The 22,263-nt window shown below is 48.3% G+C and overlaps 1 protein-coding gene across 3 annotated transcripts in view; it reads right to left on the reverse strand.

The window, feature by feature from the left end:
* The window catches only part of PPM1A (protein phosphatase, Mg2+/Mn2+ dependent 1A), a 46,723-nt gene that overhangs the window by 18,856 nt on the left and 5,604 nt on the right, over positions 1 to 22,263 (reverse strand). For all 3 annotated transcript variants that reach the window (XM_038756154.1, XM_038756155.1, XM_038756156.1), the window contains exon 2: positions 22 to 879. In XM_038756154.1, the coding sequence (XP_038612082.1) occupies positions 22 to 855 (834 nt within the window). In that variant the 5' untranslated portion in view covers positions 856 to 879. The remainder of the gene's footprint in view (positions 1 to 21; positions 880 to 22,263) is intronic.

Raw genomic sequence — 22,263 nt, forward strand, 5'->3', positions numbered from 1 at the left:
ATCCCCTAACAGCCCAGCTACCTTGTACAGGCAGGTGTCGACGATTTCGTTGCAAACTCTCTCCAGGTCGTCGGTCACCTCGAGCCGGGACCGTACGAAGTCGCAGAGCTCCTCGTTGCCCATGACGTCCCAGATCCCGTCACAGGCGAGGATGATGAACTGGTCGTCGTCTTCCGACCGCTCGATCTCGCACACTTCGGGTTCTGGGGAGACCAGCTGCTCCGTCGGCCCTTTCCCGTGGACGCATTTGTAATCAAAGTCCCCCAGTGCCCGCGACACGGCGAGAGAGCCGTTCACACGCTGGATCATGACCGAGCCACCCGCGTTCTGGATGCGCTCCTTCTCCAGGGGGTTGCTTGGTTTGTGGTCTTGGGTGAAGAAATGAACCTTCCTGTTCCTACAAAGCAACCCGCGAGAGTCTCCACAGTTGATGAAATAAGTATGTTGGGGAGAAATCATGACCCCCACCGCGGTCGAGCCGCTCCGGTCGGCACCGTGCTTCTTCTCCGAGATTACTCGCATGTGTTCGTCAATCTGCAGGAAGCCCGTCCGGATCCCGTTCTTGACGTTCTCCACGGACGGCGGCCCGTCGGCTCCTCGAAAATCCTGGTTACCGGTGATGTGGTCTAACAAGTGCTCGCAGCAGTACTTGGCTACCTGGGAGCCGGCGTGCCCGTCGTAGACGGCAAAGAACGACCACCTGTCCAGTCCGCTGGGCAAACCGATCACGGCCGTGTGCGCGTCCTCCATCTCCACTCGCCACCCCTGCATGCTGCTCAGCCCATACCGCAGCCCGTTGCCCTGGCCCTGGGCATTATGTTTCTCCATCTTTGGCTTGTCTAAAAATGCTCCCATTATGTAAGTCTTGAGGCTTTAGCTCTGAGGAGGGAAGGCAGAGTCCTGTTAAGGTGCCGGCCCGCGAACTGCTGCTCGGGTAAGCAAGTCACCCCTCGGAGAGCGACCCTCGGGTAGCCCTGCCCGAGACGCACATGGGCCCTGCGGGGACCTTGCCAAACCATAACTGCAGACTGAGGGGAGGGTCAGTCAGTCGTATCCATTGGGCATTTACTCTGTGCAGAGCACTGTACTAAATGCTGGGGAGAGTACCATATAACAATATAACCAACACAATCCCTGCCCACAATGAGCATGTAGTCTAGAGTGCAACCCGAGCTCCCTACCTCGCCCCATTCAAATTCCAAAGGTTGATGACACTCCCAGGGATTTACCAAGCCCCAGGCTGGTTTCCACTACATTACAGCTGCGACTCGCCCTATGCCCAGTCACGGCTGGCAGAGGGTAGGAGGAAATTGTATCCAGTGAGGTGTCTAGATTTTTTTTTTTAAAGACTTAGACCAGTTGATACAAAGTTTCTGGTTTCATGTATGCAGGTGACTGCTCTAAGGGCCCTCATCCAAGAAGACATGCAAAAGAGAGAGAGAGAGAGAGAGAGAGAGAGAGAGAGAGAGAGAGAGTGTGAGAATGTGCGTGTGTGTGCGTGCGCACAGGGGAAAGAATACATAGTCCAGATGAGTTATTGCCACAATCAGAATTTTTTATAAACATCACGGGCAAGACAAATTCAGGAGAAAATAAATCTGCTCCAAACTGGAAAGGCCAAGAAAACTCTCCCCAGCAAACAGAGAACTACTCACTAGGCTACCCACTAAATGCATCTTCTCCCTAGGGCTTATCTTCAACTCCCAGCAACTCTGTGGACAAAGAGGCGGGCATGGCTTGCTGCTTCTCACTGCCTGCTGCGCAGGAGGGCCCCCAGCACCCCCTGACCAGGTGGGAGAGACCTCCAACCCGGCTGGGCCCAGACCAGCCCCAGGGGACAGAGAGGCACTTGAGCGATAAAAGACGGGTGGCAGGCAGCCGGCATTTCCTGGGCTCCTTGCCCACGCTGGGCTCAACCCGGAACCTGGCACCAAGTGGGCCAGAAGCAGAAAAGCAAGGTGGCAAGTGTCCTCAGCTGGAGGCCACTCAGGTAGGGCGAGGGGAGAGGGCAGAAGGAAGGGAGGGAGGGAGGGAGGGGAGAGTCGGAGGCTTTGAAGGAACCTGCTCCCCCTTGGCCTTAGAGGTCAATGAGAACTAAGTGGCAAAGGCTTCTGTCTTTGCCAAAGACCTTGAAACACACGGGCACCCTGCCCAGGTACGAGGGGAAGGAGGGGAAAGAGAGAAGGAAGCTGCCGGGCCAACCAACCACCTTCGCTGAGCGTCTCCCGAGAAGATCCCCTGCCAGAACACCACACTCCCGCAATGGGCTGAGTGCCGGGGCGCCCGGCCAGAGCTGGGAGACTAGTTGGGTAGCAGAGAGCCGCCCTCGGGACCACAGGATACTAGATGGAGACACTGGACCAAAGGGCAGACAGGACAAAGTCTCTGAACTAAGCGAGACGCTGGCAGTCGGGGCTGTGAGGTCAAAGGGCAGTGCTTATCGGTGATCAGGTGCTAGGCAAGTCCACGACTAAACCCAACTTCAACATCTTGCTCATGCCAGGTTTGGCTGCTGCTGGATTTGTCTGGTTCCAGGGCTTCCTTCTGGCACGTCCGGCTGCTCTCTTGGACAAGGCCTTTACCTGCTCCAGGCAAAGGCCTTCGCCCCTTCTCATGCTCCCGCTCTCTAGCAACGGGCTTCTGCTTCGTGGCCCACCTTGAGAACGGGCAGAGAGGCTCACCAACCACCTCCCCCACCCCCCAATCACAGACCCAAGGGAGCGGTCAACCTCTAGGTGCCCAGCCCCAGCCCTCTCCCTGCCACGTTCACCATATGTGTAAGTCTTCAATGAAAGCTCCATTGAGCAGGCTCCCCCCTCCCCCCCCAACTCCTGGATTATGCCGGCTCACTGGAACGCCAACGGCTCCGGAATACTGCTCTAAGCCTTCAGCCCTTCGTGACAAAATGCCGGCACGGCTGCCTGCCCCTGCCATCTTGCAGCAAAACAAGCAATGCGTCACACTGCTCCGCAGCCCCTCGGGGTCGGGAGCAGACGACGGGGAGCAGGACTGCCTTACTGACTGGGTCCGACCCGGTCGGCTTGTTTCTACGCCAGGGCCTAGCAGAGTGCATGGCACACGGTAAGCACTGAACCAATACTGCATTATCCCTACTATCTCAGAGGCCGGCCTGCCTGCCTTGGGACCTGCAGACCCAGAAAACCGCATCACGGGTGCCGAGGCAGGAGCGATCCAAAACCACGTCACCAGTGGCTTGGTGGAATGGCCTATTGTATTAGAGTCCAAGGCTCCCGCCTGACTGGCTGGGACTATTGACTGGCTGACAGCCTGACTGGCTATCCAGGGCTGGGTAGTGGACCGGGTCCCGTTCAACTTGCGCCTCGTGGCAATTTCAGCTGAAGCTGGAACACATTTCTAGTCCCAGGGAGACTTTGGTTGAGCAGCTGTGGGTGACTCGGTCCTGAAGACCCACTTGCTGGAAAACACAGTCAGCCTGGAGGCAATCGAGGAACCGGGAATCCCTAGTACCCAGCCGAACCCCTCCGGAGGCCACCAGCAGCAGCGCTCGGCTCTGGAATTCTCTCATCTGGGTGGCACTCGGGGAGTAGATGCAGCCGGGGCTGGGCAAGAACAATGTGCTCGCTGTTTTCTGGAACAAAGATGGGCGAACCAGAAAACCAGAAAGGCCCGGGGTTGTGGGGGAGGGTGTGGAAGGGGAAGAAGAAAACCAAAAAGATGCCCCTGAGTAAACTGGGTTGGATTTTTGGCTGCATGGTGCAACCGGGTCAGCTGCTCAGGCGGCCTGCTCCGGCCGAGATTTTCCCAGCCTCTATGGCACGGCTCTCGTCCCTGAAGCGCCAACAAAGGCCGCCGAGTCTCTCCTCGCTTGGGCTGTCTACACACAGACAGCTGACATGGGGCACGCGAGGGCCAAAGTCTTCCCTCCTGCTTGTAGAGAGGCACAGAGGCTGGCAACCCTTAGGTCTGGCATCTCGTCCCCCTCTCGATCCCCCCATCTTACCTCCTTCCCTTCCCCACAGCACCTGTATATATGTATATATGTTTGTACATATTTATTCCTCTATTTATTTATGTATTTTACTTGTACATATCTATTCTATTTATTTTATTTTGTTAGTATGTTTGGTTTTGTTCTCTGTCTCCCCCTTTTAGACTGTGAGCCCATTATTGGGTAGGGACTGTATATGTTGCCAACTTGTACTTCCCACGGGCTTAGTACAGTGCTCTGCACACAGTAAGCGCTCAATAAATACGATTGATGATGATGATGATCTCAGCTCTCCTCTCCAGCCTCTAAAGGAAGGGCACGGATGGCCCATGATGTGGCCAGTCTGAGGCCATACAACTGAGAGTCCAGCTCAGGACTGAAATAAGTCAAGGCCCCAGGGACAACTCTAACCACATCCCTTCTGGGTCATCCCCAATGGCGAGGGGCAAACAGGACCACAACCACTGAAGCCCTGGCCAGGACTCAACTTGCATAGATGTTTTGCTCCCTTCAACAGGAGAAGCGGTTTGGCCTAGTGGGAAAGAGCATGATCCTGGGAGACAAAAGAACCTGGGATCTAATCCCGGCTCCCCCACTTGTCTGCTGTGTGACTTTGGGCAAGTCACTTCACTTCTTTCGGCCTCTTACCTCATCTGTAAAATGGGGATTAAGACTGAGAGTAGCTACCCCACCAGCACTTACTACAGTGTGTGGCATATAGTAAGCACTTAAATACCATTTAAAAGAAAACAACAAAAATCCCCACAACATCACCAATGAAAAACCAAAACAGCTCAACAGCTCCTGGACTGAAACATTCCTGCCAGAAAGAAGTCCGGATAGGAGGGGAGAGGAGGGGGTTAACGAAAACCCTCTACAGACTTGGAGAGTGTGGCCTCCACAGCAGAGCCTCCTAAATGCGTGTGGGGAGACCACGGCAATGGGCAGACGACCCTCTCTTCCCAATGGTGACTCTGCACAGAAGCTCCTGGAGGGTCGTGGCAGTAAGAGGCACAGCCCAAAATGCTTTCTGGTGCTGCAAACCACAAGTTTGCCAGTACAACAGGGGACCCCTCTTTACCTTTTCTAGAAGGTAATGTTTACTTTTTACTTCAATATTTACTTTCCTAGAAGCAGCGTGGCTCAGTGGAAAGAGCCTGGGTTTGGGAGTCAGAAGTCATGGGTTTGAATCCCAGCTCCACCACTTGTCAGCGGTGTGACCTTGGGCAAGTCACTTAACTTCTCTGGGCCTCAATTACCGCATCTGTAAAATGGGGATGAAGACTGTGAGCCCCACGTGGGATAACTTGTTAACACTGTATCTACCCCAGCGCTTAGAACAGTGCTCGGCACAAATATCATCATCATTATTATTATTATTACCTGGGCCTAGTGTGGGTAGGATAGGCCACATTGGTGAAAATGTTACCACTGGCAGTATATCATCACCTATGAATTCAAAAAACAGCAACGTGTGTGTATGTCTCTCCCTCTCTCTCCTTTTGATGTCTTTACAGAAATGTAGCCAGGGTAAGTGAGAACACTTAAGGAGCTCCTTGAAACAGGGAAGCATTAATATTTTAGGTTAGAACGGATGGAGTCCTTTTCTTGAAAATCATAACAAGAACGATTTAGATTTGATGACTTTCAAAAACCCTGTTTGGAGCACGTGACGCCCCCCCGCCCCCCCCCCACCCCAGGAACCTGTCCACTGCCGTCCATTACATGTGGGAAGCATCCCAAACCAGAGCCACGTGCTCCTTTCCCCAGCAACATTCCCACCAATCAACCATACTTACTGAGAGCTTCCTATGTGCAGACCACTGTACTAAGTGCTTGGGAGAGTACAATATAACAGAATTATCAGAAATGTTCCCTGCCCATACCGAGCTTGCAGTCTAGAGGGGTAGACAGACATTAATACAAATAAGTAATTTATAATACATAATTTAAAGATATGTACGTAAGTGCTAAGTAGGTGCTAAGGTAAGTGCTGCGGGGCTGGGTTGGGGTGAATATTAAAGGTCACAGATCAATGCAGAAGAGAGAGCGAGGTGGGTAAAAGAGTAAGGCCTCGTGGAGGAGATGTGACCTTAATGATGAAGGTTTGAAGGTGGGAAGAGCTCACACTCGAGGCTCCTCCCAAGCAAATCTTTGAGCCGTTCCTCTCCCACACTCTGCTCATCCCTGGACCACACATAACTTGCACCTTTCCCCAAGCAAGGATCCCCCCTATTTCCCCCCAAAGTCGACACTGACATAACACTTCCCTCCCCTCCTAAAACCCTCCTCCACCAGGCTTTCCCTCCGTCATTCCCTCGGAAAGGTGGTGGCATCAGGGACCCCCCAACGTAGAGCCTATTTCCACATCCATCTCCCCTGCCCTGAGCTCTCATCTGACCTGCAATCTCCCAACTCTTCTTGCCTCCGGGGAATTGCCGCTTGGATGTCCCACTGGCATCTCCGTCTAAAATGTCACTGTCCTCCCTGCCCCAGAAGCCTGTAAGCTCACTGTCAACTTCAGCTCGTTGCTGCCTTTCAACATGCAGTCTATCTACTGCCAAATCCTGCCAGTTCTTCCCTGAATCCTGCTTATTTATTCCCTATCCTGTTTATGTCTCCTCTGTCCTAAAATAATCCTCCCTTGACCCCACAGCTCCCTCCAGTTAAGCCATCTCTCTCCTACCATTTCTCTCCAAACTTCTTGAAAGAGTTGTTTACACACGCTCTCTCCACTTCCTATCCTCTAATTCTCCCCTCTACCTCCTCCAATCTGACTTCAGCCCCCTTCACTCCACAGAAACAGAAAGAGTCCTCTCTTCAGTAACCCATGGCCTTCGCCAAATCTGATGGCCGCTACTCCATTCTAATCCTCCTAGATCTCTCAGCTGCCTTTGACACTGTAGACCACCCCCTTCTCATTCATTCATTCAATCATTTATTGAGTGCTTACTGTGTGCACAGCACTGTACTAAGCGCTTGGGAAGTACAAGTTGGCGACATATAGAGACGGTCCCTACCCAACAATGGGCTCACGGTCTAGAAGGGGGAGACAGACAACAAAACGAAACATGTGGACAGGTGTCAAGTCATCAGAATAAATAGAATTAAAGCTAAATGAATAAACAGAATTAAAGCTAAATGCACATCATTAACAAAATAAATGCAATAGTAAATATGTATAAGTAAAATAAATAGAGTAATAAATCTGTACAAACATATATACATGTGCTGTGGGGAGGGGAAGGAGGTAGGGTGGGGGGGATGGGGAGGAGGAGAGGAAAAAGGGGGCTCAATCCAACCTTGGATTCACTGGCACTAGCCGCTCTTGGTTCTCCTTCTAACTCTTTGACAGCTCCTTCTCAGTCTCTTTTGCAGGCTTCTCCTCTTCCTCCCACCCTCTGATAGTAGGGGTCCCTCAAGGCTCAGTTCTAGGTCCCCTTCTATTTTCCCTCTACAACCATTCCCTTGGGAAAAGCCAGGGAAAAGAAATTTAAAGTTGGGGGGGTCGCTTTATTGGGACTTGCAAGGCTGGGAAAGGAATCCCGCTCGCTTGGTTTTGCGAAAAAGTCTGTAGGGGACCGGATCAGGAAGCAGTGTGGCTTAGTGGCCAGAGCGCGGGCTTGGGAGTCAGAGGTTGTGGGTTCTAATCCCGGCCCTGCCGCTTGTCAGCTGTGTGACTTTGGGCAAGTCACTTCACTTCTCTGGGCCTCAGTTCCCTCATCTGTAAAATGGGGATGAAGACTGTGAGCCCCACCTGGGACAACCTGCTGACCTTGTATCTACCACAGCACTTAGAACAGTGCTTGGCACATAGTAAGCCCTTAACAGATATCAGCATTATTATTATTATCACTGGAGAACTTATTTCGTCGCATAGCTGCCATCTCTAAGCAGATGACCCCCAAATTTACATCTCCAGCCCCGGCTTCTCTCCTTCCCTGCAATCTCACATTTCCTCCTGCCTTCAAGGCATATATACCTGGATGTCCCGCCGACACCGCAAATTAAACATGTCCAAAATTAAACTCCGTATCTTCCTACCCAAACCTGGTTCTCCCCCATCTTTCTTGTCACTGTAGACAAAACCACTACCCTCCCTACCGTAAAAGCCCATGACTTCAACTCATCTCTCTCGTTCCACCCACATATTCAATCTGTCACAATACCCCGGTGGTTCTACCTTCACAACATTACTAACATCTGTCCCGTCCTTTCCATCCAAACAGCTACTACGCTAACCCAAGCACTTATCCTAACCCGCCTTGACTACTAAATCTGCTTCCTCGCTGACCTTCCAGCCTCATGTATCTCCCCACTCCAGTCCCTACTTCACTCTGCGGCACGAATCATTTATCAACCAAAACACAGTTTTAAATTATATATTATACACGACTTATTTATTCATATTGATACCTGTCTCCCCATCAAGACTGTGAACTTGTTACGGGCAGGGAACCTATCTGTTAATTCTATTGTACTGTACTCCCCCAAGTGCTTAAAACAATACTCTGTGTATAGTAAGTGCTCAATAAATACAAGTGATTAATTGAATCCTACACATCTCCTCCCAGATCCACCCCCTTCCTTCATTCAACTGTATTTATTGAGCGCTTACTGTGTGCAAAGCACTGTACTAAGCATTTGGGAGAGTACAACATAATAATGAACAGACACATTCCTGAGCAGAACGAGCTCACAGTCTAGAGGCGGAGACAGACATTAATATAAATAAATAAATAAGAGAAACACAGATATATACATATGTGCTGTGGGGGTGGGAGGGAGGAAGAATGAAGGAGCAGAGGCACAGAATGAAGGAAGAGAGGGGCAGAAGGGAGTGGGAGAAGAGGAGAAGAGGGCTTAGTCAGGGAAGGCTTCTTAGAGATGTGCCTTTAATAAGGTTTTGAAGACCAGACAATTGGACCTGGGGCAAGCTTTGGTCCAACTGTAGCTGGACAACTGCATCAGACTCTTCGCTGATCTCCCTGCCTACACCTTCTCCCCCTCCAATCTATATCCCACACTGCTCCCCAGATCTTTGGTCCACATCTCTCCTCTCCTCCAAACCTTTCCCTGGCTTCCTGGGTCCCTCCACAGCCAACAAAAGCTCCTCACCATCAGCTTCAAGGCTCTCCAACTCATCCCACCTTACCTATCTGCTCTCTTTACCCACTAGACTCCAACCTGCTGTCTTTGTTCCACCCAAGCTGTTCCTTACTCTCGATTCTCCCACTTTGGCCCTCTCACTCACGCCATTCTCCGGGCTTGGAACTCCCTCCCATCCTCCCCAAATCCCAGAGTGCATGAGAGTTAATAAAGGGGATCCTCAAAGATCTAACACTAGTGACAGAGCCCAAAATAACACTTCCCACACTCAATGCCATCCTAAGCACCACCGCACTTTTTAAATGGTATTTGTAAAGCATTTACTAAGTGCCAAGCACTGGGGAAGATACAAGCTAATCAGGTCAGATGCAGTCCATGTCCCACATAGGGCTCACAGTCTTTACCCCCATTTTACAGATGAGGTCACTGAGGCCCAGAGGCCACACAGCAGACAAGTGGTGGAGCCGGGATTAGAATCCAGGTTCTCCAACTCCCAAGCCCGTACTCTATCCACTAGGCCACAAGCCTTCTCAACTATTTATGACATACTTTTACCCATCCTCAGCACTCATGTATAGATGTTTACTCAATTGGACATCTAATGATTCATTTTCCTCCGGGGAAATATTTCTGCCTGTCTCCCCCATTAGAGTGTAAGCTCCTTGTGGGCAGGAAATGTGTCACTTCTTTTGTCTGTCTTTCTAAAAGTGCACTGTATAGAGCATATCACTTAAATGGGAGCTCAATAACTAGAAGCAGCGTGGCTCAGTGGAAAGAGCCTGGGCTTTGGAGTCAGAGGTCATGGGTTCAAATCCCGGCTCTGGCAATTGTCAGCTGTGTGACTTTGGGCAAGTCACTTCACTTCTCTGGGCCTCAGTTCCCTCATCTGTAAAATGGGGATGAAGACTGTGAGGCCCCCGTGGGACAACCTGATCACCTTGTAACCTCCCCAGCGCTTAGAACAGTGCTTTGCACATAGTAAGCGCTTAACAAATGCCATTATTATCATTATTATTATTATCATTATTATTATTATTATTATTATTACTACTACCACCACCACCACCTTGACTAATACCACCACTTCCAGGCAGGCAACCCAACAGGCAAACTCAGAAGTTATAACAGAGAGTTTATCTTTCGCCTCTGATTTACTGATTTTTTATGGCACTTGTTAAGCTCTTACCACGCACCAGGAACAGTACTACGCACTGGGGTAGATGCAAACTAATCAGGTAGGATTTATTTGCTCACATTCGTCATTTGGGTCTGCCCACTAGCTCTTTAACCTCTTGCACATTCAGCAATGGTGTGCCTGCTTGTCTCGCTCATTGGACCGAAAGCCTCACCCATCATCACTTGCATGTTCTCCAAGCTGCTAGAACAGTGCTCTGCCCAGCAGGTTAGTGCTCAGTAAATGCTACCGACGCCAAGAACCCCCATGTCCATGCAAGGACACACTCACATGCACTCTCACAATGTGAGAAAATTCAGCTCCTCCTCCTCAATTCTGCAATGTTTTGAACTACTGCGGTATTTAAATGCATGGTTATTTTAAGATCAATGGAACCAGGAAAAGAGTCCAAATTTCCTATAAAAGCTGAATTTATAGAATAGGCTAATTGTCCCATTTTCTGGGATGCTTTCGAAATTGCTCTACGAATTTGGAACGGTGGCATACTTGTTAGCCAGATTAGTTTCTTTATCTGGATTTAGTTTTTAATATGCCCAACAGACAACCAACCAATTAACGATACATACTAAGTGCACACAGAGCACCATACTAGGCACAATCCATTCATTCAATCATTTATTGAGCACTTACTGTATGCAAAGCTCTGTACTAAGCACTTGGGAGAGTACAATGTAACAACAGACACATTCCCTGCTCACACTGAGCTCACAGTCTGGAGGGGAGAGTACATTCTCATGATGCTTATCCTCAAGGAGTTGACGATTTAGGGGGAGGCCGGCATTCAAGCAAGTTCATAGGAGGATGAGTAATACTATTTCTAGCATTACTGGTAATACTATTACTAGAAATAATAACAACAGTGATTGTAATAATAATAGTCTGTGAGCCCCAACAGAGGCTAGGGCTGTATCCAACCTGATTAACTTGTAATCTATCTACACCAGTGCTTGCAACAGTGCTTGACACATAGTAAGTGCTTCAATACCATAAAAAAAAAGAATTGATCCATGTTATTTTTGATTGACTGTGCCCTGAAATTCCAATCCAGGAAGTGGCTAATGCAGTCTGCTTCTTGAAAGCACACATTGCAAAGGGCTGGGTGCAGTCAATCAATCAATCGTATTTGATGAGCGCTTACTGTGTGCAGAGCACTGTACTAAGCGCTTGGGAAGTACAAGTTGGCAACATATGGAGACGGTCCCTACCCAACAGTGGGCTCACAGTCTAGAAGCAAGTGCCAGTGCTTTGAAGGGAGGCAAATCAAAGGATTATAAATCTAAATACGCATTCATAGTCATTTTCGCCCTGCTCAAAATGGGCAAGAAGAATCCAGAGCCAGCCCACACATCTTGGCTTGTGGAAAAGGGGTTTGGGTTTTGACCCCTGGAGGGGAGGGGAGGTGAAGGGGAGAGAAAAGGAGGAGGGACAGTGGATGAGAGGCGGAGGGAAGGCAGGTTCCCAACCCCTTCCACCAGCCCACTTTCCTTCTCGCTAATCATGAATTGTCCTGCTTCGCCTGGGTCCCATCATCCTGGGCCCGGCCCAGTGCACCCCTTTCTCCCCCCACCATCCGAGGCCACGGGCTGTTCTGTACAGGGGCCGTGCTGAGGGCCCAGGGACACAGCACAGCAGGGTAGAGGAAGGAGGAAAAAAAAGGGGGAACAAGAAGCCAAGCTGGCTAAGCTAAAAACTCTTGAGGAACCTGAAGGGCAAAAAAGAAAGCAACCGAAAGTCAAAAGTAGGCCACATCCAACTACAGAAGAGTACAAAGAAAGAGCAGGGTTCTACAGAGTTCTTTGTGTTGTTTTGTTGTCTGTCTCCCCCTTCTAGACTGTGAGCCTGCTATTGGGTAGGGACCGTATCTGTATGTTATCAACTTGTACTTACCAAGCGCTTGGTACGGTGCTCTGCACACAGTAAGCACTCAATAAATACAACTGAATGAATGAATACAGAAGTACAAGATTAGTAGTGAAAACCTTGGAAATGAGATATGACATTGTAAAAGACACCAAAATACTGCCCTCTGCTACATTAGGTAGCGGAGGAGCCTGGGGAAAATGCTCCCAATCTCTGTAGCCGAACCAGTGAGGGAGAGTGGATCCCTGAAGGCCAAACGATCCATCTTTCCCCCCACCCCACATTTGTCTTTTCAAAAGAGATCAAATACAAGGTCTGCTCACAGGGACAAGCCTCAGTTGGGCTGGAAGGTTGGAACTTCGAATAAGAACAGGGGAAGAAACGAGGGCAGTCCAATCAATCGTATTTATTGAGCGCTTACTGTGTGCCCAGCACTGTACTAAGCGCTTGGGAAGTACAAGTTGGCAACATATAGAGACAGTCCCTACCCAACAGTGGGCTCACAGTCTAGAAGTCCAACCTGTCTTGTATCTACCCCCAGGGCATAGAAAAGAGCTTAGCATGTAGTAACCGCTTAACAGATATCATTTCAAAAAATAAATTTGAAAAGTGGAATGGATTTCCATTGGCACAGCTTGACGGCAGGCCTCACAGTGCTTTGCACATAGTAAGCGCTTAATAAATGCCATTATTATTATTATTCTAGGCGGTGGGTGGGCATAGGCTATGGCAGAAGTCCTTGACTGCCACTGCTGAGGGTTTGCGGAAGCTAGGACCAGCCCGAGGACAGGAAAGGGGTGGCTCCAGCGCAACTACAACTCAGCTTCCACATCAGAACAAGTTAGCAAATAATAATGCTGGTCTTTAAGCACTTACTCTATGCCGAGCACTGTACTAAGTGCTGGAGTAGAAACAAGATAAGTGGATCAAACACCCTGTCCCACATGGGGGTCACAGTCCAAGTACGAGGGAGAAGAGATATTGAATCCCCAATCTGTAGAGGAGTAAACTGCAATGCAAAAATTAAGTGACTTGTCCAAGGTCATGAAGCAGGCCAGTGGCGGAGCCAAACCAAATGCAGCTACCGAGAAGATACACCTTCAGACCCTTGGCTAGTAGCACTGTCTTGCACACTCTTTGCCCCCCAGGATCCATTTTTCAACCCTTTGATCATTTTTGTTGCTTTACTGCACCCTCCCTGGTTTTTCTGTTTACAATCCAAAGGTTTACCATAGACAAGATAGCTGAATAAATAATTGAAGGTACAAGTAAAAATACGTGCACGCTGACATGCTTAGAGGGTTGGGAATCAGTTGAGAAAGCCCTCTTGGAGGTGAGATTCCAGGAGGGCTTTAAAGATGGAGAGAGCTGTGATCTGAAGGATTTAGTTGGGGTGGGGGTGGGGACAGTGCTTTGCACATAGTAAGCGCTTAATAAATGCCATCATTATTATTTATGAGTGGAGGTTGGGGAAGGCAGAATCAAGAATGAGGTGCCACCGGTGAGGAGGAATGGAGAGAGAGTTGGCGAGGAGTGGGCACATAGGACCAATGTGTCGGAGGCAAGATCCAGTGGGCAGCCCCAAAGAGCAAGATCGGTAGGTTGAGGCCGGGTGCACAGTGGGCTTTGAAACCTCACATCTGAACGAGTCAAACATAGCCAGGCTACTGATTGCTCATCAGAACTTCCTAGATGTGTGGTGAGAGGCTGTGACCGCTCAACATTCGCCTTGCTAACCCCTGTGCAGGACAACGGGGTCAGGGAAGAAAAGGCTGCCCACAACTGCAATGCCCATCAAGTTTCCCTCCCTCCCCAGCACTTCCCCTCTCCCCAAATCCCCTCAGGGTTGGCCCTCCTTCCAACTGGTTGAGGCTGGAGCCCAGTCGTAGCCCCCTTTCATTTGACAGGCCTCAAGGACAAGTTTTCTGTGTCGCCGGGAGAAAGACAGAGAGAGAGAAAGTGGCTGGGTTTTGGCTTCCCTCAGAGACAAGTTTACATTTGACAAGGCAAGGCTGAATTCAGCCGCCTCAGGCCGTCTCCCTCCCTGGGGCTGGGGGTGTGTGTGTGTCTAGCAATGGTGGGCCTTCTGTGAGTTCTTCATGGTGCTAAAGGCCTCAATTTCATCAGGTTCCCATAAATTCCTCTATCGATTACAGGAGACTGAAGAGAGCCACTCTACTTAATGGGGACTCAATGATCAGCCTTGATGCTCCCATTAAGAATTTCTGTGATGTTCCGTTTCGGTTCTCAGGCGGAGGCTGTCTCTCTCAGGGGTAATGCGCTTCCTAACCTGATTGCCGACTCATCAGCCCGACTGTCTCTGCAAGCCCGGCCCTTCCCCTTTCCAAGCGCGTGCGCACGGTTTCTACGAGAACAGACGGATGGTCGTTGGAGGGCCGAGTGGACCTCAGGCAGGGGGTATCTGGAGCTCAGAAATGCTTGCTGAAGAAAAAACAGAATATACCGTCGCCTACCTGGCACGGACTGGAAAACCCTAATCATCGGAGATACCCCACGCAGCGTAGGTTGGCGGTTTTTGGGTACCGGAGGACGGGCACACCCGTGCTCCCTCCCCTGCCGAACCAAGACCTCTCAAAGCCACCGCGGCCCAGCTCGGAGGGCTCGGCTCAGGCTTGGCACCTGCTGATTGTGCAGGGCACCCCACCCCGCCACAGTGGCACCAGCCTCCGCCGCGTGGCTCTCGGTAGTCCTTCTTGTCAGCCAATCGTATTTACCGGGCACTCGGTGCAGGGCACTGTACGAAGCGCTCTGGAGAGGACATCAGAACAATAAACAGACACAAGCCCTGCCCACAAACGAGCTTCCAGTCTAGAGTGGAAGACAAACATTACAGCCCACAGCGAGTAGCTGTGCATGACACATGGTCCCTTGGGCCTCGTGCTCGGTTTGCTGCTGGCAACAGTGGGCAGGAAGCTCAAACGGAAGACAGCGAGGATTAGGGGATAGAGCGTGGGCTTGGGAGTCAGAAGGACCTGGGTTCTAATGCGGGCTCTGCAACTTGTCTGCAGTGTGACCTTGGGCAAGTCACTTCCCTTCTCTGGGCCTCAGTTCCCTCATCTGTAAAACGGGGATGAAGACTGTGAGCCACAAGTGGGACAGGGACTGTGTCCAATCGGATTAGCCTGCACGTATCCTGGCGCACATTACCAGTGCGTGACACACAGGAAATGCTTAAATACCATTTAAAAAACAAAAAACATAACCAAAGACAACACTCCGGTTCATCCTCATGGGAGTGCTCCAGCCCATTAGACAGCACACCCCATTAAAGACACGGAAGCTTGCTGTGGCCAAATTTACATATTTTACATTTAATAACAATGTTTATTACGGTTTCTGGAGGCAGTGTTGGTGTCCTAATGCAATATGCCACCGCACCCCCGCACCCCAAAGGGGGGAAGGGGGGAATCTATATCTACTCTAGGGAAGAGGATGCAGTTTCAATTGGCTTTGGAAAGTCAAATAACCAAACCATAATTCCCTATTCCCTCTTCTAAGGAAGTTGAAAAAAAAACCCCACAAAAATATTAAAATATCACTCCCTTGAAATTTAAATTTTGAAATTTTGGACTAAGGTAAACAACAATGTGCTTTTCACAGAAAAAGAGCTGATATCAACAAGGCGATTTAAATGAGTTAAAGAGTCTAAATAGATCCATAACGGGTGATATATAAACCTTCAGAAATATGGGGAATCGGGGTCTTGGCCCACATTTTCAAAATGATACTCTGGAGAAATGATCCTGAGAGGGCAGATGTCTTTCTTAGAAACAGAGCAGTGCAGCGCTGCAATAGCAGTAATAGGATTTATTACATACAATTAGCTGTACTGAGTGCTTGGGGAAGAACAACAGAAGCAGGAGGTATCTTTCCAGCTCACAAGTAGCTAACACGGATGCGGGGGAGACAGACATAAAAATAATTTAAAACAGTAAAGTCACAATAAATTGCACACACATATACACACAAATGTGGAGGATGGTTAGAAATAAATTTGTAAACACTAGGGGTGGGTGTTGGGTTCGTATGACTCGGGGTACTGGGAATTAGTCGGGAAAGGTTTGTTGGAGATGGGGGTGGGGGAGGAGACCCTAGGGGGGTTTTGAAGGAGGGAAGAGCTGAAGTCTGGCGCGTGTGTGTGTGTGTGTGTGTGTGTGTGTGTGTGTGTGTGTGTGTGTGTGTGTGTGTGTGTGTGTGTGTGTGTGTGTGTTGGGGAAGGGGGGAGGGCTTCCCAAACTAAGATCCCTTTTTCCTCAGCTCCCCCTCCTATCCCACTCCCTTTGCTCTACCACCCCACAGCACTTGTGTATACATGTACCTATCTATAATTCTATTCCTTTATATTAATGCCTGTTTAACTTGTTCTGATGTGTGTGTGTATATATATATATATATGTATGTAATTCTATTTATTTATATTGATGCCTGTTTACTTGTTTTGATGTCTGTCTCCCCTTTCCTAGACTGTGAGCCCGTTGCAGGCAGGGATTGTCTCTCGGTTGCTGAACTGTACTTTCCAAGCTCTTAGTACAGTGCTCTGCACACCATAAGTGCTCAATAAATAGGACAATGAATGAATGAATGAGCAAGCGTTCCAGGCTGGGGGGACAGTGGGAGCAACGGATAGGAAGAGTGGGTGAGGTGAGAGCAGGATAGAAGATAAGGTGAGGGAAGAGAGAAGAGTGCAGGCTGGAAAATAGCAGGTACTCTCTTAAGTGCTTAGTATAGTGCTCTGCACACAGTAAGTGCTCAGTAAATACCACTGATTCATTGACTGGTATGATACAGCACGACTCTGTGGAAAGAGTTCGGGCTAGGAGTCAGAAGAAGCTGGGTTCTAATGCCAGCTCCATCTCTTGCCTGCTGTGTGATCTAGGGCAACTCATCTGGTTTCCTCTTCTGTAAAATGAGAATTCAATACCTGTTCTTCCTCCTGTTCACACTGTGAGCCCCATGTGGAATGGGGACTTGTGCCCAACCTGATTATTTCTATCTACCCCAACACTTAATTCAGGGCTTGGCACATAGTATGCACTTCAAGACCACAATCCTATTATTATTATTACATATGAAGTAGTGAAAGTCTTGAAGCCAATGATAAGTCTTTGATGTGGAGGAAGGCAGGCAACCCCCGGGATGATTTTGAGGAGGGGAGAAGGGAGTGGAGCAACACTTTGGGGAAGTTGGTCCGGAAATCAGGGAAGGAGGGAGAGGCCAGAGACCGGGAGACCAGAAGAAGAGGCTGATGCAATGACGGTTCAGGCGTTACGTTCATTCTTGGGCTGGTGGGTGAGGCAGGATGCAATCAATATAGAGCATCCCTGAACTACTCAGCCCCAGGCTGAGGTTGTGCTCATTCCCACTGACACTCATAAACATAATCAAGAGGGCCAACGCAGCTTGAGGACAATGCAGGGGCCTTGGTCAGGCTGCATCAGATAGCCTCACTTTCCCTATCTGCAGAACAAAAGCCCAACCTTCTCTTCTAAAACTTCCTGAAGGGACAATCCAATCCCTTTCCCACCATGGTCCTGGCCATGGCCCCGCCGATCTCCCTCAGTCCCTTCAGACAGAACTCTCACCATCATCATCAATCGTATTTATTGAGCGCTTACTGTGTGCAGAGCACTGTACTAAGCGCTTGGGAAGTACAAGTTGGCAACATATAGAGACAGTCCCTACCCAACAGTGGGCTCACAGTCTAAAAGGGGCTCACAGTCTAAAACTCTCGCATTCAGTTACTGATTGGTTTTCTTTCCATACTATGGGGAGACTGGTACTCCAAGGCACTTTACACTCTCGCTTCTTCTCCCGTTACCTACCAACTCCAGTAAGGAGGGAAAGGAGGGCAAGCTAGGTTTCTACAGGAGTAGGAGAGACACCAGATCTTCGAGGGAGATGGGCTCGGCTCAGTCCCGGTCTCCAGATCACTTCCACTGTAGCAACCCAATCGGTCAGTACAGTGCTTGGCACCGAAGTGCTTTTACAGGTCCCGCGGTCGTCAACATCATCATCATCAGTACTTCCAGTCGCTGCATGGGCTGAAACTGAGGTAGTGGGGCGGGGTGAAGCGTTCCTTGGGCAAGGATAGCTCTTCAAAAAAGTCTCAGGCTGCACGGGACCCCCTTCCCCATCCCCAGGCTCCTAGTCACTGCTCCTCACAGGTGAACAAACTTGTTTCTTTCCATTCCTATTTAGGCATAAAAGACCAGTCCTGTGTAGAGGCACTAGAACGATTTACACAAGGGCAGAAATCCAGACCCAACCTCTCCTCCAAAATCTTGGGACAGTACCACAGATTTTTCTCTTTAAAGAAAAGCCCTGGATTGGAGAGAGCCAAGAATGAGACCGGAGGGTTTGAAAATACTACCACAATGTTCTTGAAAAAGTTTTCCCTTTGTTCTGCAAGACCAAAAAAACAGCTTGCAGGCTCAAACTGAAGATCATAATTCATATCATGCTCTCCCTTTCCAAATTTACAGACACTTTAGAGGCTAAATTAAAAAAAAACAAAACCACCTCAATTACCAGAGACCCCTTTGGCAGACTGAACAATGGAGTGGAATGAATTGATTTTAAAATACCTTTCGTTGGAATTGGGACAAAGACTGAAAGTAAGTGGAGGATACAACATCACACAGGAATATTAAGGAAGAGAGTCCTTTAAAAGAGCAAGAGAGTTCTCCTCCCCCCATTAATCTCCGATGTTCTTTTGGGGGTTGGAAAAATCTACAATTTAAAAATTCTCTTAGGCACGCATTCTTTTCCCTTTCAAGTTTCCACAATCAGATCATTTTAAACCACGCTTCCAAATAAGAGTACTGTGGGCATTACTGGCTAGTTACTGAATGGAGCCATAGCTAACAGAAATTGTAATGACCTCCAACGGATCCTTATCAATCAATCAATCGTATTTATTGAGCACTTACTGTGTGCAGAGCACTGTACTAAGCGCTTGGGAAGCACAAGTTGGCAACATATAGAGACAGTCCCTACCCAACAGTGGGCTCACAGTCTAAAAGGGGGAGACAGAGAACAAAACCAAACATACTAACAAAATAAAATAAATAGAATAGATATGTACAAGTAAAATAGAGTAATATGTACAAACATATATACATATATATCCTTATAAGTTTGTTTCAGGGAAGATTGAAGATGGGGGGTAGGTGGGGGTGGAGAGAAAGGCATCCCTCTTTGACTAATAAGGAGGGCCTCAATCCTTTCCCCATACCCATTTCTAGCCTAGGACTTTCTCCCTCTTATTTTCCTTATCAGAGTTCTTAAGCCACAAGCATACACCCCTCCACACCCCCCCAACCCTTAATCATTGACCCTACTTAGCCCCTCCTACTTTTGTAGCAAGGGAGGAAGAGTGTAGTAAGAGATTATCTAGCAAGAACATAACCAGCACAGCAAAGGTCAAACTTATACAGCCTCCAAACTCCTGTTAAAATGAACAATCAACAGTTATGGGATTTGGACTAGGGTCTAGGGAAATCAATAATTTTCTGATTCAGGCTAGCATACTGTGAACACTGTTACTTGAGTGTTATTAATCCTAATAACCCAAAGAACCAAAATAAAAAGGTGTCCCGGCTTCTAAACAAAAAAACGGGAGTTTGTGATAGCTGACCTCTAATTTGTTTGTAAAAGATGTTTTCCCGGAAAAAATTAGTTCTCAGGGTGCTGGTAGCCACTTAACTTTTACCTAGTTGCCTTATAACACCTCTCCCCTCCTTTAAGGCCTGTGTATTTCACAGTAACATGCCTTGTTTTACCTCATTGCTTAACTTCTTACACAACTCTCACTGAACTGATTCTCTTCAGAGATCTTACAGGGCTATAGGTCTCTGAATCAGGAAGGTAAAAATACAGTGCCCACCCAGGTCTCTTGCTGCCCTAAAAAAAAAATACTGTAATTTGATGCATTTTGGCACTCTCAACTAAACTCATTGTGGGTAGAGAATGTGTCTATTACACTGTACTCATTCATTCATTCAATCGTATTTACTGAGTGCTTATTGTGTGCAGAGCACTGTATTAAGCCTTTGGGAGAGCACAATACATCAGTAACATTCACACTGGTCACTTCACGTCTCTGTGCCTCGTTACCTCATCTGTAAAATGGGGATTAAGACTGTGAGCCCCCCTGTGGGACACCCTGATCACCTTGTAACCTCCCCAGCGCTTAGAACAGTGCTTTGCACATACCGCTTAATAAATGCCATCATTATTATTATTATTCCCTGTCCACAAGTTTACAGTCCAAGTGCTCCACACACGGTGAACACTCAATACATCCAATCAATTGATTTCTCTCTACCTGAATAATCAAAAGGTCCTAGTAAAGTCCATCTACATCTTCTGAGGTTTTTTTTCCACCTAGAGAGGATCAGTCCCTTTGTGAACATATTTCTGTCCTTGTCTGACAATTTGAGACTAAAAAGTAGTTAGGATTAAGTAGCGATGTCCAAGATACATGCAGATAAAGGGAAATTTGCAGCAGTAAATCCGCTGGAGGCAGTTAACTACAGACATAATACCCTGGGAGTCTTAAAACAGGGTCTCTGCCATGGTTTACAATATAAAAATTGTAAATGTTTTCAAGAGCCCAACTTGCAAACCCCCAAAAAGTCCTTTGGAATTCTCTAAAATCAGGTTTCCCTAAAGTACGGCTTTATTCAACATATTTAGTTAAAATTTGAGACCAGAGAAGCAAGATCCAGCTTGAGTTGATAGAAAAATCTTCATAATATGCTTTTGTAAGGCCATTCACATCCAACTAGCAAATGTGTGTTGCTTGTTCAGACCTGTATTCCAGCTAACTCACTCTTGTGTCCCCTGGTATCTCCATCTTCTTCCTCCTCCTCCCTGGGGTTTCCTCTAGGACCAGCTCGGGAGACCTCCCAGCTGAGTGACACAGAGCAAAGGGCTCCGCTCTCGGTAAGAAGGCTTCCCTGGAACCCTTCCCTTGCTCTAGGTGGTTCAGAAGTTTGGAAACATTTAAACTAAGGGTCCCTTGGTGTTCCGCCTCTAGACTCTGAGCGCCTTATGGGCAGAGAACGGGTCTGCTAATTTTGTTGCAATGTACTCTCCCAAGCGCTCAGTACAATGGTCTGCACACAGTAAGCGCTCCATAAATGGCATTGGTTGATCTGCTATTGTGAAGCTACCCTGAATTATATTCTCCCAAAAAGAATGGAGTCAGAGACACCGTACTGGTTGTCAAAAAAAATCCTGACACTCCAATGCTGTATTAGAAGACACAGCGTGGCCACATGGAAAGAAGAGGGGATTGGAGGCTCTGAACTACTAAGCTCGCTGTGGGCAGGGAACATATCTACCCGTTCTCTCATACTGTACTTTCCCAAGGGCTTAGTACAGTGCTCTGCACACAGTCAGTGCTCATTAAATACCACTGATTGACTGACAGTGTCAAAAAGAACTGGGGCCTGGTTCCAGCTCTGCTGGTGGCGAACTTGGGCAAGTCACTTAAACCTCTCTGAACTTCTGTTTCCCGATCCGTAGAATGGAGGTCAGATCCCTGCTCTCTCACCCTCTCAGACTTTGAGCACCACGTGGGACTATCCACCTGTGTGCACGAGGAAAATACCCCTCTTAAGGAGAAACTCAAAAATTCTGACTTTACTAAAGCTTCCCCTCTAGACTTTAAGAATCATTGTGGGCAGGGACTATGTCTACCACCTGTTGTACTGTATTCTCCTAAGCACTTGGTACTGTGCTCTGCACACAGTCTATATATATTGTGCTCAATATAATAACGATGATAATAATAATAATGGTATCTGTTAAGAGCTTACTATGTGCAAAGAACTGTTCTAAGTGCTGGGGGAATACAAATTGATCAGGTTGTCCCACGTGGTGCCCACAATCTTTAATCCCCATTTTACAAATGAGGTAACAGGCACAGAAAAGCTAAGTGACTTGCCCAAAGTCACACAGCTGACAAGTGGCGGAGTGGGGATTTTATTTTGTTAGTATGTTTGGTTTTGTCTCCCCCTTTTAGACTGTGAGCCCACTGTTGGGTAGGGACTGTCTCTATATGTTGCCAATTTGTACTTCCCAAGCGCTTAGTACAGTGCTC

This window comes from Tachyglossus aculeatus, chromosome 14 (genome assembly GCF_015852505.1).
Source record: "Tachyglossus aculeatus isolate mTacAcu1 chromosome 14, mTacAcu1.pri, whole genome shotgun sequence".
Taxonomy (NCBI): Eukaryota; Metazoa; Chordata; class Mammalia; order Monotremata; family Tachyglossidae; genus Tachyglossus; species Tachyglossus aculeatus.